The 26261-nt window shown below is 49.1% G+C and overlaps 3 protein-coding genes across 4 annotated transcripts; 1 reads left to right on the plus strand and 2 right to left on the minus strand.

Annotated features, from left to right (window-relative positions):
- Positions 1 to 645: 645 nt before the first annotated feature.
- Positions 646 to 14534, minus strand: LOC142882011 (iron-responsive element-binding protein 2-like). Its single transcript, XM_076016454.1, has 22 exons — positions 14383 to 14534; positions 10767 to 10853; positions 10163 to 10328; positions 9817 to 9954; positions 9486 to 9716; positions 8373 to 8442; positions 8032 to 8215; positions 7813 to 7952; positions 7433 to 7604; positions 7150 to 7250; positions 6953 to 7069; positions 5477 to 5636; positions 5267 to 5402; positions 4998 to 5082; positions 4755 to 4911; positions 4280 to 4404; positions 3673 to 3777; positions 3449 to 3591; positions 2791 to 2938; positions 2579 to 2701; positions 1703 to 1894; positions 646 to 1460 (listed from the first exon to the last, which is right to left on the minus strand). Exons 1-22 carry the CDS (start codon positions 14408 to 14410, stop codon positions 1350 to 1352), a joined length of 2919 nt encoding a protein of 972 aa, XP_075872569.1. The 5' UTR covers positions 14411 to 14534; the 3' UTR covers positions 646 to 1349.
- A 671-nt stretch (positions 14535 to 15205) lies between these two features.
- On the plus strand, positions 15206 to 20541 carry LOC142882012 (solute carrier family 25 member 44-like). Of its 2 annotated transcripts, none has more exons than XM_076016456.1 (4): positions 15206 to 15422; positions 16739 to 17466; positions 17811 to 17938; positions 18863 to 20541. In XM_076016456.1, the coding sequence occupies exons 2-4, from the start codon at positions 16833 to 16835 to the stop codon at positions 19052 to 19054; spliced, it is 954 nt and encodes a 317-aa protein (XP_075872571.1). In that variant the 5' UTR covers positions 15206 to 15422; positions 16739 to 16832; the 3' UTR covers positions 19055 to 20541. The 2 variants fall into 2 exon arrangements, with proteins under 2 accessions (XP_075872571.1, XP_075872572.1); XM_076016457.1 differs by lacking the exon at positions 15206 to 15422 and adding an exon at positions 15560 to 15699.
- Positions 20542 to 21190: 649 nt separating this feature from the next.
- LOC142882013 (uncharacterized) lies at positions 21191 to 26067 on the minus strand. The gene is made up of 11 exons (XM_076016458.1): positions 25942 to 26067; positions 25288 to 25343; positions 25177 to 25204; positions 24811 to 24916; positions 24485 to 24657; positions 23235 to 23383; positions 22536 to 22629; positions 22361 to 22454; positions 21897 to 21989; positions 21709 to 21787; positions 21191 to 21417 (listed from the first exon to the last, which is right to left on the minus strand). Exons 2-11 carry the CDS (start codon positions 25297 to 25299, stop codon positions 21328 to 21330), a joined length of 918 nt encoding a protein of 305 aa, XP_075872573.1. The 5' UTR covers positions 25300 to 25343; positions 25942 to 26067; the 3' UTR covers positions 21191 to 21327.
- Between the last annotated feature and the right edge of the window lie 194 nt (positions 26068 to 26261).

Consider the following 26261-nt stretch of genomic DNA (forward strand, 5'->3'; position numbering starts at 1 on the left):
GGACAGAATACAATGACACACACACACACACACACACACACACACACACACACACACACACACACACACACACACACACACACACACACACACACACACACACACACACACACACACACACCGCAGGGAAGATGAGCTCAGAGTTCCACTGGTAGTCGGAGTCATGGAGGAAGAGGAGGAGGAATAAAGGAAGAGGGGAATAAGGTAAGGAAGAGGAGGGTGAGGTGGGAGGAGCTGAGGTCAGAGTTGCTCAGTCAACTCAAGTCAGTGAGCTGCATCGATGGAAAACTGTTGTGAATTGAACAAAACAACCATCAAGGATGAAAGCGCCAGTCAGCTGTGATGTCTTTTTGAGGATTGCAGACTGAATTTGACCTCACTGATGGCAGGAAATGCACGGCGGCCACCGCTGTTCTGTTGTAGTTCTCGTGGACAAACTTTGATTTGACACCATCCAGGCGCTACACAAGACAACAGAGGACAACTTCTCTTCCAACATGAAGCTGCTTCCTGAACGTTTTTCGCCCGACATCTTTCAGGCCACCTAGTGGCTGAACACACAAGACGCATCTAAATGTTTCTCTCTTTCCAGTCTGGAAGAAATCAAGCTGGTAGGCTAAAAAAGGAAAAAACAGTTTGACTCAGTTGACATTTTAAAAGTGAGTGTATTTCCATTAAAATGTCAGCAAAAGGCATTTTGAATTCAAGAAATATGAAACACAACTTTAATTTACACGTCGATAGTTTAGGCCACGTAAGACACAAGGGTGTCACATGTTGTAAGTACTAGTTAACAACAACATTAGAACATTTACATGGATGTTTGGGGTGTGGGGTCCGGTGGTGGTGGTGGTGGGGAGGGGTTCTGCATCCAACCTAACAGCATCTTGCTGCCACGGTACCACTGAGCACCATGGAGTTGATCTACCGACACCAGCAGACGGCAGGATTCTCGTCTTCTTCTTCTTCTGGTCTCCAGCCGGCCGTGAAACAAACGTCCCTCCATCTTCTGCAGGTTCCAGTCGCTGTTTAAATACACTGAATGATGTTGAAGGTCATCATCACCCAGGCAGGCAACGACAGGATGGAGAAGGCACCGCTTCCTTCGGGCAGACTGGGCCTTGAACGCAGCATGATGAGTGGTTCAAGTACGAGTCCGAAGTTTCAGCAAACGTGGAGCCCCAAGGAAACGACTTCAGCGAGTCACATTGTTGTAGTGAAGCAATGAGTGTTTTTAAATATGGTGATGAAGATGATGATGATGAAGATGTCTGAGCTGAAGAGGAGGGGTGGGGTGGGGGGGGCAGCCAGGGCAGAGACAACCACCAGGTGGTGGATCGCGGTTCTTCTCACAGAAAAGTCCGAGCGACGTATCTGAGGAGGCCTCCGTGCTGGAAGTGGACCAGGTCCACGTCAGAGTCCAGCAGTGCGGTGACATTGAAGGACTTTCCAGTGCTGGTCTGGAACAGAGCAGTGGGAGGAACACAGGTCAAACCAGGCTGCACCACATTCAGTGGTGGTCTGGAGGTGCAGTGGTGATGATGCAGTGGTGGTCTGGAGGTGCAGTGGTGATGATGCAGTGGTGGTCTGGAGGTGCAGTGGTGATGATGCAGTGGTGGTCTGGAGGTGCAGTGATGGTCTGGAGGTGCAGTGGTGGTCTGGAGGTGCAGTGGTGATGATGCAGTGGCAGTCTGGGACCTACCTGGACAAGGAGCTGCTGTCTGGGGCTCTGCAGCGCCCCCTCTGGAAGGGCGATGCTGAAGCGCTCCTTGCCGCTGAGCTCCAGTGAGAGGGCGCTCTGCTCCGGGAGGAACTGCAGTGGCAGGATTCCCATCCCCACCAGCTGCTTCCTGTGCAGCTTCTCAAAGCTCTGGGCCAGCACGGCTCGCACGCCCTGGAGCAGCAGGAGAGAGATAAACAGCCAGCTTCATCCACCAGGGGTCGCTGCTACACCAAAATACCTGGCACACACTGGATTCACCATCTTCTCTCCTCTGCATTCTGAACGCAGATGCATGCAACTCAATGTGATCATTACTGATGACTGTAGCTATACTGTACTTCTACTCTCATTAAGGGTGAATGCAACTACTGCCGCCTACAGGCCTGGTGCGCACTGTATTCACTGTCTGCCTCTGTACAACTGAACTGCCATTAGCACACTCTGCTTGTGCGTTTGTTGCATGTAGATTCACCTGACTGTGTCATTACTGTAATTACTCTCCAGTTTTATTGAATTGTTTTTAGAGGCGTCACAGTGTAGTTTCCCAATTTGGGATCACTAAAGATCATCTATTCTATTCTATTTTATTCTGCTCTGCTCTGCTCTGCTCTGCTCTGTTCTGTTATATTCTGTTATATTATATTATATTATATTATATTATATTATATTATATTATATTATATTATATTATATTATATTCTATTCCGTTCTATTCTGTTCTTTTCTATTCTGTTCTATTCTCAATATTCACAATGCAGAGCTTCTTTCCACATTGTCCTTCCAAAGTGTTTTTCAGGATCCCAGGAGTGAAACCAGCAGAAGCTTCATCTTCCCTGCTCCCCAGTGAGACGTTACCAGCAGGTGAGGTCCCTTGGCCACCCAGTCCCTGGAGCTCCCAGATCCGTAGTCCTTTCCGGCCAGGATGATGAGCTCGGTTCCGTCTCTCTGGTACAGCTCGGCCGCCTCAAACACGTCCAGCTGGCGCCACAAACAGGAAGTGATGTCAGGGCCAAACAGTCAGACCACTCAAGACTCCAGATGTTGTGAGGTCCTTCTGACTTTCTCACCACTTGCTCTGAAGGAATGTGCAGAGTCTTGGGTCCCGCTTTGCCCAACAGGCGGTTCTGGAGCTTGATGCTGGCAAACGTCCCTCTGGTCATCACTGCGTCGTTCCCTCTGCGGGCGCCGTACGAGTTGAACTCCCGCGGCGTCAGTCTGCAAATACAAGAGTCCAGTTTCTAGACCCTACAACCACCAGAACCACTTAGAACCACCCCAGGACCACCCTAGAACCAGCCATGGACTTTTCCCTGGACTGCCTGGCACTGGGCTGGGCAAACTATTTGACTGGTGCTGCCACAGTGGGTTCTAGAGGGGCCGGAGCAGCAGCAGATGGACGGAGTGTTCTGGTGGAGGAAACAATGTATCCTGGGATATCATGGAGAAAACATGTTGCTTTAATGTCAATGGAAAATGAATCAAAGCAAAGTTGCAACCAAACCAGTGTCTTTGAAGCCCCACCAGGCTCTTAGAACCACCCAGAACCACCCAGAACCACCACGGTATTTCGCTGCCGGGGAGGAGCTACAGCCGTTAGATGACTGATTGACAATTAATATCATCTCTTCAAGTTCGGCGGGTCGGATTAAGAAGCTTAATGGGCAGCATATGGCCCCCGAGCCGTAGCTTGCCCACGCCTGTTCTAGGGACTGAATGGTGTTTTACCGTTTGCTCTGCAGGTACTTGGCGGCGGTGCTGAGCCTGGCGATGCTGCCGGCCGGAGAGATGTGGTCCGTGGTCACACGATCACCCAGGAAGAGCAGTGCGTGGGCGTCTCGGATGGACGTAGGACCGGGGACCTCCGCACTCTGACACACAGGAGGAGAGGCTTTAGGACCTGGGGGAGACAGAGGGAGGGCTCTCCCGCTCCTCAGGTGGGACCTACTCACCAAGTGGCTGAAGAAGGACGGAGAGCGAATGTAGGTGGACCTGACGTCCCAGGAGAACAAGACCTGGTCTTGAGACTGCAGGGAGTCCCAGACTGGGTTCACTCTCTGAGGAGGAGGAGGAAGAAGAGGGTTAATGTTTCTGTCAGCAGATGACAGACTGCGGCCATTAAAGTCAGTGTGCACATTCCCAGCACCACCACCAGGGAGCAGCACCTTTCAGCAGCATCCCAGAAACCAACAACTGAAGCCATGTTGGAAAAATACTGTGGCTGAGACTCAGTGGATCTGGTTGGGTTTCATCAGAATTTCAGTGTTGAATAACTGAGTTTTTAATTGTGCTGCTCAAGGTGACATCATCGGCTGTTCAGCTCAGCTGTCAATCAATGAAGCACATTTAACTTTACATCTGAAATTCGAATGAAGCAAATGTATACAAGTAAACTTTAAATACCTGCAGCCTGTTTGGTTTATTATGATTTATTTTGTTCACTTAGTGATGCTGGCGACTCAGTTTGCTTGCACTGACGGACAGCAGCGCTGGCGGCACCACAGACACTTTCAGGTTGAATGAGCCTGGGACAGGACGCAGGAGGGACGGTGCTCTGACCTTTGACCTTTCCTTCAGCTCCCTGAAGATGGTGGCGATGACGGCGTCCTCTTCGATCCGCATCACCTCCTCCCGGGACGGCCACACGTCTCGGAGGAACACCTCCTCCCCTTGTGATGTCACACCTGCGCCGTGCACAGTCAACACTTTGATCAGCTGCAGTTTGATCCTGAGTCCAACCAGCTGCTACACAATGATTGTGGTTTCCTTCTTGATGGTTTTTGTTCAATTCAGAGCCGTTTTCCATCAATGCAGCTCAATGACTCTGACTGACATAGCAACTCTGAACTCGGCTCTTCCCACCTCCATCTTCTTCCTCTAAACCCTTCCTCTCCCTCCTCCTCCTCCTCCTTCATCTTGTTCTCCTCTTCCTCCTCGACTCTGACCAACAGTGGATTCCTGAGCTCATCTTCCCTGCGGCCCCTGAACAGACACTGTGTGTGTGTGTGTGTGTGTGTGTGTGTGTGTGACCCACCCAGTGGCTCTGTGTGGAAGTCGATGGCCACGGTTCCAGCCAGAGCGAAGGCCACCACCAGCGGCGGTGACGCCAGGTAGTTGGCTCGCACGCCGCCACACACTCCACCTTCACAGTGTCTGTTACCAGACAGGACACCGCAGGCCACCAGCTCCCCCTGGTGGACAGAGCAGGAACAGGGTCAGGGTCACGGTTGGGGGGGGGGGGCAGTGGGGCAGAGCTGCTGCAGGAAGCTGCTCTCACCTGCTGGATGGCGCCGATCACCGACTCTGGCAGCGGCGCCGTGTTTCCCACACAGGTGGCACAGCCGTAGCCAATCACCTCGAAGCTGCGGTGGGGTGGGGGTGGGGGGGGGGCAATCAATATCAAACCAATATCTGTTATGAATGTCATTATTCATTAATCAACCATCAATTATTAATTTCAATATCTGATTCACCACATGGACAAAATTCATGTGGAGAGAAAGAGAGGATATACGTGTGTGTGTGTGTGTGTGTGTGTGTGTGTACCCCAGCTGGCTGAAGTAGGGCAGCACTCCGCTGGTGTTGAGGTAGTGTGTGACCATCCCGCTGCCCGGCGCCAGGCTGGTCCGGATGTAGGGCCGCACCACAAGCCCCGCCTCCACCGCCTTCTTGGCCAGGAGACCTGTCAGTCACACCGCCAGAGGTTAAGAGGAGGAGCAGCTCCTCCGGGTGCAGCCGGTCGTCAGCTGGGCTCACCGGCAGTCAGCATGACGGAGGGGTTGCAGTTGTTGGTGCAGCTGATGACGGCGGCCACCACCACGGAGCCGTGGCCCAGCTGGAAGTGTCGGCCGTCGTGCAGGAAGGGGACGGCGGTCGCCTGCTTCTCCTTGGAGATGTGGAAGCCCTTGAAGCCCACCTTTAGAGGGAGGAAACTGCATCAGCTCCACCTGCCCGAGGGGCCAACAGGTCCGCACAGTGGTTCCTCAACCACTGGTGGCGGCACACTAGTGTACCCTGTGATAATGTCAGGTGTGTCATTTAATTGGTCTTAAAAAAAAGTTCCATTCCGCAGTGGCGCAGCTGGAAGCTCCTGAAACCCAGCGCACCATCCTAGGAACCAGAGTCTAGGAGAACCAACACCACAGCAATGATGTCATTACATGCATTTGGCTCCAGATGACTTCTCTTCCACATGCAAGTGCTGACACATTCACACACACACACACACACACAAAGAGGAGGAGGAGGAGGAAGAACGTGGGTTCCTGTTTGACAGTTTGGCTGTTGACTGCTGCTGCTCTATGCTCCCAGCAGGGGGCACCAGACTCTGCTCAGTGCTGTATGCTGCCCAGCTGCTGACCTCCCAAAGAAAAACCCAAAATAGCTGCATATGGTGATTCTGGCCCGCATGTTAGCATGTTAGCATGTATTAGCTCAAGAGGGTATCACAGGTTGCCATTATTGAGTAATGACTGTTGCTGATGCTTCCTCGTTAGAAATGTCTCAGACGCAACTGTGGGATCAACGGCTGCCTCGGAGACAGGAAGTTGCATCATGGGATTGCAAAGCGCTCGCTCCGTGCAAGAAGCAAGGCCAGAGTTAGGGTTAGGTTTAGGTTCAGCCCAGGCCGAGTGTAGTTCTTCCACCTGCACGTCGGGAGCAGCTTCATCGTTCCTGACAGTCACCAGTGGAAAAGGAAAACTGCACCATCTCTTGATGGCATCGTTCAACTGAGTCATAGTGAGTGACGAGGTGTTGCCACCTAGTGGACTAGTACTAGTACTAGTACTACTAGGGGTTAGCCTAAACACTGCTAGCGCTATGTAGCATCTAATCAGTGCTTAGCGTGTCACTGTGCTTTGACTGACACCACTGCCAGCCCACACTGTGCTGACCTTCTATTGAATTAGTGCTGGTGTTCCAGTGAGCAGCAGCGCCACCTAGCTGTCAGTTCTCACCAAAGACTCCACCCTACTTCAATTCCACATTGTTGGTTTTCCTGCCTTGTGATTGGCCTACGTGGTCTTCCTGTTCAGATTGATATCGCCGCCTAGTGCTCGGGCAGGTGCATCACATGGTTTATATTCACGGATTCATGTGGTTCTAATCTGACGGAGAAAAGTTTGGTTTCAGAAACAGCTGTGTTGGTGTGACGAGGCTTGAGCTGTGCTGATGGCTGTGTGTGTGTGTGTGTGTGTGTGTGTGTGTGTGTGTGTGTGTGTTTGCCACCACCTTCTGGTCCAGACAGAGCTGGAAGTCGTCCTTCATGCTGCTGACGGCAACTCGGTCCTGAGGCCTCTTGGGGCCACTCACGTACGGGACCACGGAGCTCAGGTTGATCTCCATCACCTACATCAACACCAAAAACACATCGTCGTCAGCTTTACATCCAGTTTCCTTTCCTTTTTAAAGTCTGAGGACGTTCCCACCTCGGAGTAAACGGGGTCTTCAGACGGATCTTCGTAGTTTCGAAAAAGTTTCACGGCCTTCAGGTACGACTCCAGCTGCTCCACCTTCTCCTGTGACAGATCTGGAGCGGCAGAAATGTGACACAGTGTCATCCTCATGTTGCCGCCAAGTAACAATATATGTAATAATATGCAGAGACCCCCATGGCAAAAAGGTGCTGTTACAACTCAAACGTATCCTGCTGCATGTGGAGCAAAGACCAAACCACTAAAACTGACAAACTCCTCCATTCAGGCGACTCACGTGTCTTTTTAAAGTGCTGCAGTGTGACTGCATCGATGGGGAAGAAGCTGATGGTGGCGCTGTACTCGGGGCACATGTTGGCGATGGTGGTCCGGTCCGGCGCCGACAGCTGGGAGACGCCCGCTCCGAAGAACTCCACAAACTTCCCGGCCATCCCGGCCTGCCTCAGGTGCTACAGCAGGAAGCCGGCAAGAGGAGGAAAACATCTGAGCAAAAAATGTTGTCTGAAGAAAAATATCAGCATGTAGAAGAGTGAAGCTGAGGAAACTGCAAAGTCCAGTCGAACAGACTTCACTCTTCACGGTGAAGACGACCTGGACCCCTGAGAAGCTTCACAGATGTGAGGCCACCACAGCTGCACACAACACTGCCAGTGTTACCTTGGTGATGCCCAGGACGATGTCTATGGAGGTGGTCAATGGGTTGACGGAGCCCACCAGCTTACAGCCCACCACCGGGGGCAGCCAGAGAGACACCGGCTGGCCCAACATCACCGCCTCACACTCGATCCCCCCCACACCTGCAGGGGGCAGCAGGGTTAGGGTTAGAAAGAGTGGGAGAGTGAGGGAGTGAGGTAGAGTGAGAGTCAGCGTACTCACCCCAGCCCAGGATGCCCAGTCCGTTGATCATGGTGGTGTGGGAGTCTGTTCCCACCACACTGTCGGGGTAGATGAAGCCCTCGCTGACCTGCACCACCCTGGACAGGTGCTCCAGGTTCACCTGGTGGACAGCACCTACCTCTGGAGGAACCACGTTCACGTTCTTGAAAGCCTTCGAACACCACTGTTTGATTGACAGGTGACAAAAAAAAAAGATTTGATTTTGGACATTTCATGAAGAATACAGCTGTGCTACTATTTCACTGGCATCCAAGTCTTTGCTTCATCTCAATAATTCATACTAACAAAGAAAAATGAAAACATTTTCGTTTGTGCTGCACCTTGAAGAACTGAAGTCTCTCTTTGTTTCGGATCAGTTCCATCTCCTGATTCTTCAGAGTGGTTTCCATTCTGCAGGAGAACAAAACCATCAAATACAGCAGGTCTGAGTTCAGCTCACCAACCAGCAACTCACCTAATCAGCTGGTTCAGGTAGATTTTTTTAATTTAACCTTTATTTTACCAGCAAAGTCCCATTGAGATTAAACATTTCTTTTCCAAGGGAGTCCTGGCCAATTTCAAAATCAACCATTAAGAGTAAAATTATATATATAAAAGAAAAACAGGCACAATAGAGGGAGGTTCTCTCCAGCGCTCTTAGTCTGGATTTAAAGGCATTTCAAGAAATGAGCTCAGACAACTTCCAGTCTGTTTGCAACAAGTTCCCAGTGGAAGGAGCAGAGTAGACGAAAGCCCTTCTTCCAACTCTGTGCGGGCAAACGGGACGGAAAGCAACAGGTCAAACCATAAGAGTCAGCATTCCTCCATGTGATCAATGGGCAATAGTCCGAGTACTGCCTTGTAAATAAAAACCTACCACTGTGACAAAGGGGGTCATCCCACTCCAGAACACAAATCACAGTGATGAGTAACAGGTCTACAGTTAGTAAAGAACCTCAGAGCAGCAGGACATTTATCTGTGGCATTCATACACAACAGGTCTCCATAATCTAAAACTGATAAAGACGTTACAGCGACCAGCAGTTTTCTGTCTCAAAAGAAAATCAACATTTGATTAGAAAGAAAAAGCCCAATTTGTGTTTGATTTTCTTCATAAGATTGTCAATATGGGGCTTAAAGCTCCGGGAAGCATTCTGCAGAGATTCAATGGCTTCAGCAGGAGTCAAGACAAAACAATAAACAATTGTGTCATTGGCACAAAAATGCATGTTTGCATCTGATGAGGTTTTGTCCTTGTTCATTAATTTACATAACAAAAAGAAGAGGTCCTAATACCGAACCTTGCAGCGCCCCCTTTTGGACACTCAAAACCTGGGAACACAAGGTGTCTTAGCTCCATTCTTCTCATTTCATCATCACTTATTCTGTGAGAATGAGATGTTGGTGTGGATGTAGTGGCTCAGGAGGTGGAGGAGCAGCAGTGTGCGACTCACTGGTTGACGGGCTGGAGGTGGAAGGGGCAGAGGAGGGGCGTGTTCTCAATCTGCTGGACCGACGCTGCTGCAGGAGGGTCGCTGCAGGCCGCCTTGCTGCAGGAGCCCCGGGGCGCCCCGCACCCTCTGGGTGGGTGTCTGGAGGCCGTGGATCTGGGCGGAGCCTGGCTCTGGGAGGGACCGCCGGTCCCACTGGTCCCACCACCAGGGTTTGGAGAGTTCTGGATGGCACTGGAGGGAACCAGAGACCACAGGAGGGTCTGGAGTTAGCAACAACGGGCAGCAGCAGCAGCAGACCAGGTGACTGGAGGACCAGGTGATGTAAACTCACCATTTGCTATAATCGATCTGCAAAGAGTGATCGACAATGAGGTCTGTGGGACATCTGGGGTGGACCAGGGTGGGGTCCCGGCCTTGTTTGGCCACAGCGTCCCTCATGGCTGCCAGGTCCACCATGGCAGGGATCCCCCTGTCAAGAAGAAGAGGAGGAGGAGGAAGAGGAGGAGGACAACCAGTTCACCTTGAGAAGGTCAAGGTCAGTTGATTTCACCAGCGTGAAATCAGGATGAAGAAGCTATGACACCACCTAGTAATGGTGGTGCTGGTGGTGGTGGTGAAGGAGGTGAAGGAGGTGAAGGAGGTGAAGGAGGTACAGTCGCTGAGGATGAGACACTCACGTAAAGTCCTGGAGGAGGACCCGGGCCGGTGAGAAGGGCACCTCGACCCGGTTCTGCTGCTGCTGCCAGTCCAGGATGTTCTGGACGTCGGCCTCTGTAGTGTAGAAGCCGTCGCAGTGGCGCATGGCCGCCTCCAGGAGGACGCGGATGGACAGAGGAAGCTTGTCTGCACGCAGCAAACACAGAGCTATGCTTCATTTCCCTCCGTCAACAACACAACTGCAGTTAAAGCTGCTGACTAAACAGCAGCCGGACAGGTCACACACACACACACACACACACACACACACACACACACACACACACACACACACACACACACACACACACACACACACACACACACACACACACACACACACACACACACACACACACACCAGCCAGTAAAGTAGAATATGGCAATAATCTTTATATTGGTTCAAAAACTTGGATACCAACATGCGTTGATGTCAGGAGACTTTCTGAGACGGACAGACAGACAGATTGTGTGAATGGGTGAATGAGAGGCCTTTGTGAAGCCCTTTGGGTTAGGGTTCGGGTTAATTCTGTGTCAGTGCAGTCCATTTACCATCTAGACAGTTCGATGCTTTCTCTGACTCACCATATCTTGGATCCTCTAGTTTCAGTGGATTAAAGAACTTGAGGCCACTCTCACTCAGCGTGTCTATTAGATGACTGTAAGGATTTTCTGCAAAGGAAAAAAACAAACTTTACTTTAAAGAAATATCTCATAGATGCACTGGGACAGCATCATCAGTGATGTGATTCCTGGGCTCATCGGGTATTTCGGGTCTTGCAACATCAGATACCCTCCCACCGGGCGACCCAGCCGGGGATCTGCCCTTTTCAGCCACAACCACCCTGTGGCTTTCTCTGCAGCTTCACTTGCGGATTGGATGGCTCTCTTCTTGGCCGCCCCTGTAGCACCCAACCGGCTGAGCGCTGTGCAGAGAGAGCGTCCTGCAGGAAGAGGCCTGTTGTTTTCGGTGGACCTTCCCGGGGTCTCTCTCCTGCTTTGATGAAGGGGGTTGCCTTCTTCGGAGCGCGATGTTGTTTGCAGCTGCTGATAGCTGAGGCTATAGTCTCAGCCACTGCCTTGAGCACCTGATCATGACGCCAACAGTAGCGACCATCGGCCAGGGCCTTTGGGCAGCTGCTGAGGAGATGTTCTAAGGAGCCTCTTCCGGAGCAAAGGGGGCATGAAGGTGTCTCGCTCTTTCCCCACACATGGAGGTTTGCTGGACTGGGCAGGGCATCGTACACTGCCTGCACCAGGAACCGGACGCGGTGGAAGTCTGCCTGCAAGATGTTAGATCAGGTGACTTTACGCTGCAACGTGCCCTCCCACCTAGTCCATGCTCCCTGCTGCCAGAGTCCCACTGCTATGCACTACCTCCTCCTTGAGTAGCTGGTGTCTGTCTCTGCCCTGGGCCTGGCTGACTTGGGTCTTTGGAAAGTATCCCAAGCCTGCTCTTCCGATCGCCACGACCCCCACCAGTGCCTTTTGCCTTAGGCAGGACTCTGTCACCTCCACTGCCTTGGCCGCCTTCCACTTCCTTCCTGTCCTCACTTCGATCCCAGCTGATGAGACCTTGCAGTCTTTGGAATGCCTGTACTGTAGGGCTTCTCTCGTGCGTGCCATCTTAAACTCTTCAGTAAGCCCACTGAACGGTGGCCGCAAGGTGTTGCTTGACACATACAGGGCAGGGCTGTCGAGGCTGCGAGGGAAACTGCTGATCTTCCTTTGAAACGATTCCACAGTTGCTACTGGGACTGCATACACAAGGAGAGGCCACAAGACTCTGGGCAAGATGGAATGCTGGTAGATCCAAGCTTTGAATCTGCCAGGCATGCCGGACTTGTCCACCTTTATGAGCCAACCTCCTAGCTCTTCGGTAGACTTCTGGATGGCAGCGGAGTCTTTCAAGGTAGCGTCAAAGAGCTTCCCCAAGCTCTTGAGGGGTTGCTCCGTGATGGATGGGATTGCCATGCCTGAGATTGAAAACAGGAATTTGTCCGCCACCTTCCCCCTCTTCAGTACCATGGACCTTGACTTGGAGGGCTTGAAGCTCATCCTCGCCCATGTGATGAGTCTCTCCAATCCCTGCAAGATCCACCTACTCCCTGGGACTGATGTCGTGAGGATGGTGAGGTCATCCATATAGGCTCTTATGGGGGGCTGTCGAACACCTGATTTAGATAGAGGCCCTCTGCACTCCGCCTCCGCAGCCTTAACCACCATGTTCATCGCCAGAGCAAAAAGGATAACAGAGATAAACATCAATACTGTAATATTTCTGTTTTTTTAATCAGACAATCAGTCTCCCACGCTGGTGAACTCCAGCCTGAGGTCTGACAACACACACAGCAGAAATAACAACAAGTGGCCTCATAATGACGAGAAAATATGGCAACCGTCACGGGAGTTTAAAGTTTGAGTTTAGTTTGTGTTGTTCAAACTGCTGCTGGATCCTTCAGGAATGCTCTTGGAAGCTTCACATGTGAGGTGTTCTGGGTAATTTAAATGTTTTGACTTGTCATGAAGATTTCCCCAAGTCCAGGGTGGTTCAGGACTATCGGCTTAAACCACTGTCTGAAGCCACCAATGCAGACTGATGGAGACGGCAACAACAACCCAAACTACCTGGTTTCAGAGACCAACTGCAGATTAAATAGTCAGTGCCACAAAACACCAGTATTTATATTGAACCTCGAAGCCATTCAAGACGCTAATCAATTTAATCCTTTGCCAATTAGAAGAAAACATTACATTCAGAGTCACACTGGCTAACTGTTCACGGTTAAAGTCTCCAACACATGGGAATATATCTGCTCTACAGCCACAGAACATTGGTTCAATTCTTGGCAAATACAATCAAAACAGCACAAACAAAACAAAACAAACTTTCAGTATTGGAACGGCACAAGATCGCTTTATTTCTTGTCTTTTTTCAAGGATTAAACATCATAGACAAGACAACAACCAGTCCAAGCATGTTTCAGAGCATCAACTGCACTTTTGTTTTGCCAATAACTGTTTATTCACTGTCAATAGCAGAGTTTCCTCCGAAACAGTAGAGAGATTCCAAGTAAATCCCGGTGCAGGCCGAAGCCTGCACACTGACTGAGCCATCACACTCGACATCATCAACTGGAGTGTAATTACACTGTCCTAACAAACCACTGCCTGCCAACAGCTGTGGTAGCCCCACATTTTACTGACACTAGCTTCTCTCACCAGTAGTCAGAGGTGCGGACAGCCTTCACAGCAGCCAGGCAAGCGCAAATCAACAACAACAACAACAACTGTCTCTGTTTGTCAGAGCTTCCTGCAGGCCAGAACCCTGAGGTCTTGCTGTTGCTGCCTCTCCGATGCTCCGACTGACAGTGTGTGAAACTCTTCGACGCTGAAATAATGCAACACAAAAGGCTTTGATGTGCGCAACAGGTAGCGACGCTTTATAAGAAAGGGCTGCTGTGATGGTGAGATGCTGTTTCTTGTGCTGGTGTTGTATTGAGCCTCACGCACTGCACTGACTGTGTGTCTATCTCTGGTTGTTGGTTTACTGTCGTTAAGTTTGGATGCACTTGATTGGGGCGATGGCGATGAGAGGCTGGTAGGAGTTGTGTTGTTGCACCGAGAACCAGCGACCAGAACCGGACTGAAGACACCTGACACTGTGGAGGAAACCTTCTCAACAACCACATTATATCGGGAACCTTCCAAACGGCGACATTATACTGAATAACGCTTGTTCATATCGCGATGATGACACAGGTGAAGGGAACACCGAACGAACGGAGCTAGCCGCCTGCTAACACCGCTACTTATCTCCAAACACTCTTATCGAGTTCGGTGAAGCCGCCGGACGGCTGAAGGAGATCAGAACATCCTGGTGAGGGGTCACAGAGTCTTTTGGTCCAGTGACATTACAGAGAACGACAATAAATCACCACCGACGCTGTCACAATGCTAGTTAGCTCAACGACACTGAGTAGTTTAGGTGCTGTGGTCGCATTGCTAACTGAGGCTAGCTGATGATGCTAACTGATTAGCATCGAGTCCCAGAAACATGACGCCGCCGCCGCAGCTTCCCTGACGCAAACTGCTGACAGAAAGTGTTGTTGGAGGGTGAAGCTGATCTTCCTGTGTCTCTGAGAGTGAAGGCCGAGGCAGTCGCAGTAACAGGGTGAAGAAAGAAGAAGCAGCTTCTTACCTTTGACTGCACCGCTCAGCGCCATCATGACTGCTGAGAGCAACACGAACCCTGCTGCTCACCACCGCACTGGCAACATCGTCTCGACCAATCACAATGCGCAGATCTACGGCCACGCCCACTCACCATATTGACAAAATATTGTGGGAGAAAACAAGTTTATTACATGTCATCGCTATTAAAATATGACATTAATTTGTTGACCACCGCTTCCACCAGACTGTTAGTCCTGGTATCTGCTCAGGTTGGTGGTGGTTGTGAACGATTCATTTACTTATTCATGTATATACTTATTTAATATTATTGACCCAATATTTATTGATGTATGTGAAACACGTTTTAGAAAGTTTCATCACCATTCGAACAAATGATGACAATTTAAATGCTACGACAAGTAATACAATGTGTGATACAAACTAATAAAGGTGTCAAACGTACTTACCTGTTTTTGTCCATTGAAAATAACTTTTACCACAATTCGCCTGTTTCTATGAAATGCTCCTTTCTTCACATGGCGTCATCATTCTATCACTGGATATAATTACTTTGTCATTGCTAGACTTTTATGTACAGAGATTACTATGAGTATTATTGCTCTGATTCCTGCTCTATTCTGTCTGAACATCCTCGCTGATTGGATGCATGGTTTAGGGTTGGGGGGGTTTGGTTGCAGGAGACTCCTACATTCACAACAGACCCTGAATGCACCGCCATTATTCAACTCTCTCTCTCTCTCTCTCTCTCTCTCTCTCTCTCTCTCTCTCTCACACACACACACACACACACACACACACACACACACACAGGTCGCGTCTCAGGGACGAGTTGTCCGACAGACAAGAGTTTCTCTTCTACTCAGCAACGAAGCCGAGGTCGTGACCTTTGAACTTTAACAACGCTGGCTCGCAGTAGCAGCAGCAGCAGCCATGCAGTCTCCTTGTAGAGCTACAGCCCTTTGAGTTGAACCGACAGCAGCGCGAGGAGGAGGTGCTGGAGGAGGTGGAAGGTGCCCGCTGACCGTCATCAGAGCCTCTCGTCAGGTATGGGGGGGGTTCACCTCGCATTTCATTGGCGGCTGTCACGAGGCTAAAGTTGCAGCTAGTTAGCAGCAGCTAGCTGGTTAGCCCGCGAGACGGCAAACACCGTCGGGTTGCACGTGTTGTCGCTCTCTGCGAGACTCGAGAGCGACACCGTGCACGCAGCTGTCGGGTTCTAAACCCGGAGACAGGGTACCGACACGGTACTGACACGGTCGTGAAGGACGCGACGGGACCAGACGACTCGAGCCGGCCGACTGAGCGATCAATCACCTCAGTGGTGACGCCCGAGCTCGTCGATCGATCGAGTTGTTGTTGTTGTTGTTGGCGGTGTAACAGTGAGACACAGTGGTGAAAAGTTCTCTGATAGTGAAGAGTTTAGATTGCAGTTCCAGTTATTTCAAAAGTGTACTAATTAAACGAATGACAACAGCAACACAACGACGCCGTTGTCCTTCAGCTTTATTGTATTTCATCAAACAATATAATGGTTGTACAAAGTGAAAATGCGGGCACTGTTTTCCCCCGACGGTCCCTACACTCTCCGCTCGTGTTGCGGGGTTCTGCGGGATTTCTCATGTGGATCCGAAACATTTTCTCCGCCAACACTTTAGTTGGAGAGTTGGAGGAGGCTGGCATTGAATATAAAACTAACGTTACCGGTTCCGAGTCCGCAGACGTTCTGTCATGATGTCAGCGAACCATGTTTGGAAGCGAATGAACGCGCCTACGTCAATTTGAAACAGTGAAAGAGTCTTGATGTTAATCTGCAGTCAAATCACTGATTAAAAATCTAAAGTATAATCCTGGGCTACATTTGCCACTGAGGACATTTAGAGTAGCGTTTCTCAACTGGTGGGTCGCGACCCAAAAATAAGGTCGCAAAGTAGTTTTGATTGGTTTGCGGCTACATGGGCAGTTTCCTTTTTATTTCAAAAATATGTACAAATATGTGTTTTTAATAGGGAAAGTGTTGGGACATTTATTTTGCAGGACAGACAACTCACTTGAATCATTTCAATCATTTTATTTTAGTGGAGTTCATTTGGGTCTTACTGGCGGCTGGTCCAGGGTCTCACCCTGCCTCCAGCAGACCCCCAGGACCCTGAGCTCGGGAATAAGCGGGTGTGGAAGATGGATGAATGAATGAATTTGGGTCTTTGCCACTTGATGATGAGGAGATGAATGCTGGTCCTGAGACTCCAGCAGTGGAGAACCTCTGGTGTAGAAGCTGCAGCAGTTTGAATTTAGAGTCATGACACGGAACATGGATGTGATCAGAAAACATTTCAAACACGTTTCTTCATTTTCCCTCCCAGATTTGATGGCCATCGTCAGCAGCTGCTGATTGGTGGCTGTTGGGGTGGGTGGGGAGCAGCGCCGCCCTGCTGGAGGCGTCGGGGAGAGAGCACCATGCAGCAGAAAGGGGCCATCCAGATCATCGAGTGGGACGACCTTGACAAGAGGAAGTTCTACTCGCTGGGCGTGCTGATGACTCTGACCACCAGGGCCAGCGTCTACCCCGCCAGCCTCATCCGCACGCGGCTGCAGGTCCAGAAGGGGGCGTCGCCGCTCTACTCCGGCACCCTGGACGCCTTCTGCAAGATCTTGCGTGCAGAGGGTGTGCGGGGCCTGTACCGGGGCTTCCTGCTCAACACGCTGACGCTGGCGTCGGGCCAGGCCTACATCACCACCTACGAGCTGGTGCGTCAGCACGTCTCCCAGTACCGGCCCAGTAACACGCTCAAGTCGGTGCTGGCCGGCGGGGCGGCGTCCCTGGTGGCCCAGACGATCACCGTGCCCGTGGACGTGGTGTCGCAGCAGCTGATGATGCAGGGTCAAGGTCAACACTTGACCCGCTTCAAGGTCAAACCCAAGATGGCGCTGGCGGCGTCGGGCCGGCCGACCTTCGGCCAGACCCGCGACATCACGCTACAGATCTTCGCGGCGGACGGCCTGAGGGGCTTCTACCGAGGCTACGTGGCCTCGCTGCTCACCTACATCCCCAACAGCGCCCTCTGGTGGCCCTTCTATCACTTCTACACCGGTAAGTCGACCTCAGGGCGACGCATAAGAAGGGCTTGATTTATCCCACACTGAGGACATTTGCATTGTTATAGCAGCAAGTAGATGCAGCGAGAAGGATTGAAACAAAATAAAATATATACACACTTTATTTACATATCGCTTTAAGTGTTAAAAAAAATATCATCATATCAAGTGTTTATAAATGTGTGTTTTAGTGCAACTGTAGTGAAATGTTGTTGTTCAGAAGTGCTGCTGCTGCACTAACCTGATGTTTGTTTCTTAGTTTCCCAATTTGGCATCAATAAAGACAATCGATTCTATTTTATTCTATTCTATTCTATTCTATGCTGTTTTTGTTTACAGAGCAGCTGTCCATCATGGCGCCCAGTCAGTGTCCTCACCTGCTGCTGCAGGCTGTGGCTGGACCAATGGCAGCAGCCACGGCCTCCACCATCACCAACCCCATGGACGTGGTCCGAGCCAGGGTGCAGGTACAGCGACACCTGGTGGTGGTGGTGGTGATGATGATGATGATGATGATGATGATGATGGTGTATCGTATAGAATAGAATAGAATAGAAGTCTTTATCAATCCCATTAATTCCACTCTAGGGAACTTTGCATCATTACAGCAACAATACAGTGCAAAAGAAGGAAAATTATATCAATAAAAAAGACAATAAAAAAATAAAATAAAACAAGAATAATTATAATATAATCATAATAAAAAAAAACAAGATATTTACATTATATTGCCTGTTGGAATATTGTATAGTATCCATTTATCAAGCTTATGGTTAAAAACATATACTTTTTATTCCATTTCTGTTGTGTTCCAGTTGCCAAGTCCCAATTTGTGTAAAAATAATCCATCACAATTTGTTTTCCTTGACGATGCAGAACTAGTCAACATTTCCTGCCTGCAATGATATTCAGAGTCTGTGCAAAGCAGATCCAGCTGGAATCAGCTGCAGTGACACTTCCTGTATTTTCTTCCACAAATGTTGTTACAGATGTTGTCACAGCAGAGACCTCAGAAACTTTTAGATCAGCATTTTTCAACTTGTGGGTCGTGACTCAAAAGTGGTCTGTTTTGATTGGGCGCGGCTTCGTGGGCAGTCCCCCCGACCCTCCCTTTTTTTTCTTTTTCGTTTTTTTATTTTATTTTATTTATTTATTTTAGAATGGATTTTTTTTTTAGAAAAATGGATTTTCAAATATATCAATTTACAGAGAAAAATGTTGGGCGTTTATTTAGCAAAACACACAATTCAATTCCGTCATTTCAGTGATTGATTGACTTGATGTGATTGAAAGTGAAAGTGGGTGTTTAGCGTTTTTGGGGAACCAGCTGACAACCACTGGTTTAAAATGTGTCTTTGTAAATTCAGCCACTGGATGTTTGTGTGTTGTAGGTGGAGGGCCGCTCATCGGTGGTGGAGACCTTCAGGCAGCTGCTGAGGGAGGAGGGGGGGCGGGGCCTGATCAAGGGGCTGTCGGCCCGCATCGTGTCCTCGCTGCCCACCTCTCTGCTGGTGGTGCTGGGCTACGAGACCCTGAAGAGGCTGAGCCTGCGGGCCGAGCTCATCCACAGCAGGCACTGGTGAGAGCCGGATCACTTCAGGGACATTGGGACGTTTCCCCTGCTGCCTGCCCCTAGGGGGAGGGGGAGTTGTAGTTTGCCGCAGCGTCCTGTAGTTGAACTGTGTTGCGCTGACGGGATTGGCTGCCGTGAAGCCACATAGGACTAAGGAGCCTGGAGTTGACACACTGGAGCAGCAGCAGTAGCAGTGAGGTGTTTCCACAGCCGTCACATGACCTACGTCTTCCTGAGTCCAGAATGGAATTTTAATTTTAAGAACAATTAAAAAAAAAGACCTTTGTTACTGAAGGTGAGTTGCAAAGTTCCAAAAAAAAAAAAAATCAGAAATCCCATTTTGGATTCACTGCTTTTAACAACACACAGACCACAGAAAAGAACAACAAATACGGCTGCCAGTGAACGCAACGCAGTCTCAGCACAGATGCAGCCTTAGTTTGGAGTTCCTCTCTTTATTTTTCTTCTTTTCTTTCTTTGAAATCAACGTTCTTCACTATGAATTCAAGTTGATATTTTAGAGGACTGTTTCCAGAGCAATGACTGACTGCTAATTGTGCCAAATTTGGAATCAAAGCCTGGTTTTTCTGGTTTTCAGGAGACGGATGTGTGTGTGTGTGTGTGCGTGCGTGCATTCCAGTGGACTGAGAGAAATCACTGCTCAAAGGAGCAGTTTAACATCTAGTTTGAGTGTCAGGAACCACAGACTAATTCATTCCTTCTATTTATGAAATTTTAAAAGTGCGGTTGAATTGTAAATACAAATCTTTAAAATCTAGAATGCTAGAACTAAATCAGATGACCAGCGTACATAAACAACTCAGCTCATCATTCTGCTGGGGTCCAGAACCAGGGCTCTGCAAGCTGCCTCATTTTGTTCAGTCCTGCTGGAAATACTTTCTTCACATTGTGTCACTTTAAAAGAATCAATTATCTTTGAACTGGAGCCAATCGGGCCAGTGGGAGAAACTCTCTCCCTCTCCCTGCTCAACTGGATTATGGAACGACAAGGTCAAGGTCAAGGTCAGATACTGTTAAGAAGCTGTGTCATTGTGTATTCTAATTGTCGTTATCCAACGTGGAACATTTACACACAGCAGCTGCAGACGTGACTGCACTGCCAAGTTGCCTGCAGGTGTCATCACCAGCCACCAGGGGGAGTGTGAGACACATCAACGTTACAAATACTCATGTCACAGGCTTAAAAAAAAAGCTCATTACTGCCAGACAACACAGAGCTCCTTCCGCTGTTGGTGATGAAGTTGTTTATTGTGCACAACACAACACTGTGTGTGTTTCATCCCAAATGAGGCTGAAGAGCCGCTGGGCTGATTTCTGCAAAGGACCCTGAAGTGACCTATGCTCCTTGAGCAGGAGGAGCAGGAGCTGGTGCTACTGTGTACCTTGCAGCTGCTGTGTGTTTAATATCAGAGTTGTGCACGTACAGTGTGTGATGTGTTGATGAGGTCATGGGAAGCAATAAAGATTGTAAACCATTGGCTGGAATTATTATTCAAGCATTCAGGGGAAGTAATTATTACAGCTGCTGCACCACTAGAGGGAGCACCAGAGTTTAACCACTGCACACCAACCAGAGAAAAAGAGAAATTTGTCGGAGTTGGCAAAATATATATATATATATATATATATATATATTTTTTTTTTTTAAACGATTAATCTTGCCATCTTTTTTTATTATTATTAATCAATTAATCTATTTATTTATTTTAAATAACCTAAACGTTTATTTTTTTCTGTTATCGATTATTTTCCCATGATTCGTCAGTCAATCAGTCCGGTGGGGAAACTACGGCTCAGGGTGCTGCTGCTGCTGCTCACACGCTGCCACCATGTTTTTGTTTTGGTTCGACACGTCGACGCAAAACTTCTGTATTTAATGACGTTGATGTAGCGAAGCAGCCCTAGAAGTCTGTCCTTTGAACTCGGTCTCAGGTTCTTCATCAAACGTGTTGCAGCCAAGTTGTGACGGCAGCAGCTAAAAATGTTTCATCGTGCAATTGTGTACATTTCATTTGTATAAAGACACTAAGAATACACTGCAACACTCAAGGTTGTGTGTGAGATGTGACACCGTTTCAATTCTGTCACCACTGCACAATAACGGAAATAATTCACCAGACTAAAGTACAAAAGGAACTATTTTATTTGACTGTAAGCCGGTGCAAAAAATGAAGGACATTAACAGCTTTTTACCCCACAGCCGCCTCCCCGGCCCCCCCCCCCCCCCGCCTCCCCAGCCTGGTTAGAAGACACAGTGCAGCCTCACATGGGGCAGTCGTAGATGTGGATGGCTCGGTCGTCTCCAGCTGAGATGATCTTTGAGCCGCTGCTGTTGTACTTGACGCTCCACACCTGCACACACACAGAGCAATGTTACACACAGAGGCAACACCATCCACTGGGACCACCGGGACCCGTTCACTCTCCACTGGGACCGGTTCACTGTCCACTGGAAATGTATGAAAATAACAATAATAATAATAATAATAATAATAATAATAATAATAATAATAATAACAATGTAGTACAATATAATGATATTTCAAACTCAAGGGCTCAACATTTCTCAGCCATTTCACAATGAAGGTGGTGCAGCTGATTCCATCAACAGATCAACCAATCAGAGAAGAGCCTTGAGGTCACCTGATCTTGGTGGTCAAAGAAGGTGTTGATGCAGGTTCTGGAGGCGGCGTCCCAGACCTTCACACTCTTGTCTGACGAGCTGTGGAGGAGGAGGAGGAGGAGGAGGTGAGCTTCATCAAACTGACTCAGTGCTTCACCAGCGGAAGCAGCTGGTGGTGGACGGACAGACAGACAGACGGAGGTCCAACCTGGAGACAAAGTGGCTGTGGTCAGGGGAGAAGGCCACGTTGAGGACCCAGGAGCCGTGACCGCTCAGCGTGGCTGCCAGGTTGGCGTGTTGCCTGCAGCACAAAACACAACCTCAACTTCTGCTGCTCACTGGATCAGTCCCAACATCCAACAGCTGCTTTCCAGTGAGTTTGGTCACCACTGCATTCAAAACCATTTGAAAAGCTGCAGTTCAGCCACCCACCACCAGTCTAACTGCAGCACTGTTGTGTGTGTGTGTGTGTGTACACACAGCGAGTGAGAGCTAACTCACTAACTCTCCCTCCTTGGGTCAACTGTCTGCTTTACTGCGTTTTATTCATTTTTCTTCCTTGCAGTTTCTTTCTACTTGGTTTCATGTGAAGGAATTCATTGACCAGCAGTGAGGAAGCTTTGCCAGGTTCACCCCCCCCCCCCCGCCCACCCAGTGTGTGGCTGAACTCACACGTCGTAGATCTTTATGTAGCCGTCGTCCGAGGCTGTGACCAGCAGCTGAGAGTCTGGGGAGAAGGTGAGCGACCTGATGGGCATGGCGTGACCTGCAGGACAGGACAGGAAACAGTCACACACACACACACACTCACACACAGCACCTCCACTTCAGTGTCTGCAGGCTTCACCTTCCAGCGTGTGGAGCAGCTTCCCAGTGGCGATGTCAAAGATGTTGATGATTCCATCGATGGCACCGCTCGCCAAATACTTTCCATCAGGACTCTGAGGACGGACAAGAAAGCACCGACTGAAGGTCCCAGAGACACACAACACTGGTTCCCAACTGGTGGTTCCGCTCATCATCAAGTTGCACGGAGCCAAATTTAATCCACAAAAATAAGAAGGCTGGTGTTTAAATCATGTTTAGCCACGACCCACTTTTGGGTTGCAACCCACCAGTTGAGAAATGCTGATCTAAAAACTTCTCAGGTCTCTGCTGAGACACCGACTACCTGACTGCAGGGGTCTGGGTTAGGGTTAACCTGCCGGGTTAGGATTAACCTGCCGGGTTAGGGTTAGGGTTAACCTGCCAGCACAGTGACACACTGTAAACACACTGAATTCACACTTCAGTCCAACTCCAAATACTCTTTGATATCAGTACATTTGTGAATGGTGAGATTCTTTAGTGTTTGAAAAAAAAACAAAAAACGGTGCGCTTCTTTTACATATGTGTATATATGTATATGAATGGTTGTCTACAGTGTTAATCTAAATTGTTGTGCGACTCTTGTTTTTTGCTGTTCAGCATCGACTGACTCATCAGCAGGTGACACATGAAGTTCTTGGATCTCTGACACATGACTGTCTGGAGTCTGGTTGCTTACGTAGGCAATACTCAGGATGAACTTCCCTCGGGTGTCCAGCGAGAACTCCTTCTTGCCGCTCTCCACGCCGAAGATGTTGACTTTTCCCAGGTGGCTGCCGGTGGCGATGTGCTTGGAGTCGGGGGAGAAGGCCACCGACCAGGCGTCCACTGGCGGCAACACAGTCACAGAGTGAGACGTCTTCATGGACAGCAGGGGGCCCAACAGCCAATCGCACTAACGGGCCTCCTTCAACTCAAGCCAATGCTACATGCTAACTGTGCTATGTGTGGCCAGAGAGACGCCTGTGAGCTCCACTCAGAACAAGCGGGCAACATAAGTGAAGCGGCACCTGCGACCCCGGAGCACCACCCTGTGGAGAGCCTGGGCAGCGCCAGACCTGCTGCGCCCTCAGAGCGCCCCCCGCAGGCCATTCCTGCACAACTGCACTCAGTAAAACATTTCTCTCAACCACTCACATTTCACTAAGGTGCAATAAAACCCTGACTGATCTGTCAGTATAATGGAGATCACTTGGAAATATTCCAACTGTTTGTTTGGTTTTTCATTTCTTACCCTATAAATACTTTATTACATCACATTTCTATATTTCTTTTCAGTTAATATAAACTTCCTTCTATTTGCACAATATTGATGCTGTAATGATGTAAATTTCCCCAACATGGCATTAATAAAGGCCTCCATGATGGCATTCTATCCAGTACCACACAGCCACCCCTGGGGGAAGCAGAGCGTCACCAATGGAAGGTGACGTGACATTTAGAGATGGTACCTCTGGGTGGGGGGGCAGTGGTTGGGGGTTCAGGAGGAGGAGGGGGGGGGCTGATGGGGGTCAACACAGAGAACAGCTGAGCAGTAATACGCTGATTATTTGACAATTAACCACCCAGAACCTCCTGGACCACCAGGGTGTTTAGCTCTTAGAACCTCTTAGAACCCCCTAGAACCTCCTGGACCACCAGGGTGTTTAGCTCTTAGAACCTCCTAGAACCTCCTGGACCACCAGGGTGTTTAGCTCTTTATTGAAATTACTGTGGAAACACTGGAAACGTGGAGGAGATGCAGCTGTTTGATGACTGACTGACTGTTAATATCATTGCTTCAAGCTCAGAGGGCCATGTTAAACAGCTTAACAGGCTGCATACGGCCCCCGGGCCGTAGTTTGCCCACGCCTGGCCAGACTGTCTCCCCTGCAGTCGTGCAACTTGACTGATCATCGCAGTGCACGGCAGTCGGTAAGAAGCTCTTACCTGGTCCAGCATCCATGGACTTGATCTGCTTTCCAGACTCCAGGTCCCAGAGGCGGATGTGAGCGTCCAGGGAGCTGGAGGCGGCGATGGCTCCGTTGTGGCTGATGTCCACGGAGACCACGCCCAGCTGGTGACCCTCCAGCGTCCACTGCAGCTCCAGCTTCTCGTCCGACCTGCACGACGGAGGACACAGTGGCATCGCAGAGGCATTTTAACCCTGGTTGAAACCGTAAGGTTAGCAAGAGATTGATGATTACATGTGCTTATCAATAGAACCAACAGAGGGCAGCATTTTAAAAAGGTTGTCACAGAATGTGGTCACTTGCCATTTCCAAACTTTGACCATGTCGTCCAGTGAACCAGTGACGATGGTTTCTGATGCGTCTGCTTCACTCCTGCCCCACGCTGCCGTCCAGATGGCGTCATCGTGGGCTGAGCAGAGACACAACACAGAGTGAGTGGAAGCTGCTGGACCAGGTCACATCAAACACATGACACACATCCTGAACCCTGGGCAGTCCAGTGGTGAAACCAGCAACATGTCCAGGAAGGAAGGACTGCTCTACTTTCTGAGGAGCTCCATTAAAAAAACAGAAACACTGAAATGTCTCCACATTTGATATTTCCAGAATGTGGGACCTTTAAAAATATTCTAAATAACATTGAATGGAATAATTCTTGATGCAACTCACCATGTTCTTGCTTGAAGAGAATGCTGTACTGAAATCAAAACACATATTTCATATTAATCTTCCACTCTTAAACCGTATTAAAAGTGATGAGTAAGTGAAGATGTTGCTTACTTGAGTGCTCATATTTTTGCTCCTTTTTGTCCAAGAGCCAAGTGGACTTTTTAAACCTAGAAATAACAACAAAGTGTATTCATTGTGTGCATTTATTGCAACAGTGCAGATCTCACTGACTACCAGCTGCAATGACCAGGGTCGTTTTGGGGGAAACTGAACCAACTTCACATTCAATTAACAGCCCAGTTGAATGACTCATCAAACGAAACTAAACCGAGTCTGCTGAGTGTCCACAGCTTATGGTTCCACAGATGGACGGTGTCCGTTTAAAAAAAACTGCCTGGTTTTATGTCACTCACTGCAACACGCATGTACTGTACATTACATGGAAAAGTATGAATACAGTATCCGTATGCAAGCCACGAAGTAAACGGTGCAGTTTCTTGAACACGTGACTCTCGACACTGTGCACCACCAACACGTCAATACCTGAACACATATTTATCATTGAAAAGGAAAATTGCATCTTTTTTTTTTTCTTTTTACCAGTCAGCGCTGCTAGTTAGCGCTGCTAGTTAGCGCTACTAACGGCTGTAGCGCAATTATTGCTGCGACCGTCACAGGAGTCAAGGCTAAAAGACACTTTAGTGGCAAAGACATCATCACTATTTGCTGTCATTATATCACTCATTGAGAAAAACGGCCACATACCGTTAATGTGAAGAACAACAACCTAATGGAGTTTCCAAAGCTCGCTGGTTTACAAGTGAGGCGCCATGTCAACATTTACGTAACTTCCGCTTTCTCCTTCGTTTGTCGGACAACAGTCGGTCGATAAGGTAGGATGAGCAATAGTGCCTCAAGCGGTGTGGAGGAACAGCGCTCCCAAAGGGGAAAGACGCACTGTTTTGTAATTTTGTTTTTATTAACCTGAAACATAAACACATATTAATGATCTATTTAATAAAGTATGACCTTATGCCACTTAAAAAGTTGCAAATATGTGTTTTTGTGTGTCGATAATAAAATCA

The sequence above is a fragment of the Nelusetta ayraudi genome, unplaced genomic scaffold, assembly GCF_046127955.1.
Source record: "Nelusetta ayraudi isolate G7.1 ecotype Tasmania unplaced genomic scaffold, CSIRO-AGI_Nayr_v1 ptg000228l, whole genome shotgun sequence".
Lineage (NCBI taxonomy): Eukaryota > Metazoa > Chordata > Actinopteri > Tetraodontiformes > Monacanthidae > Nelusetta > Nelusetta ayraudi.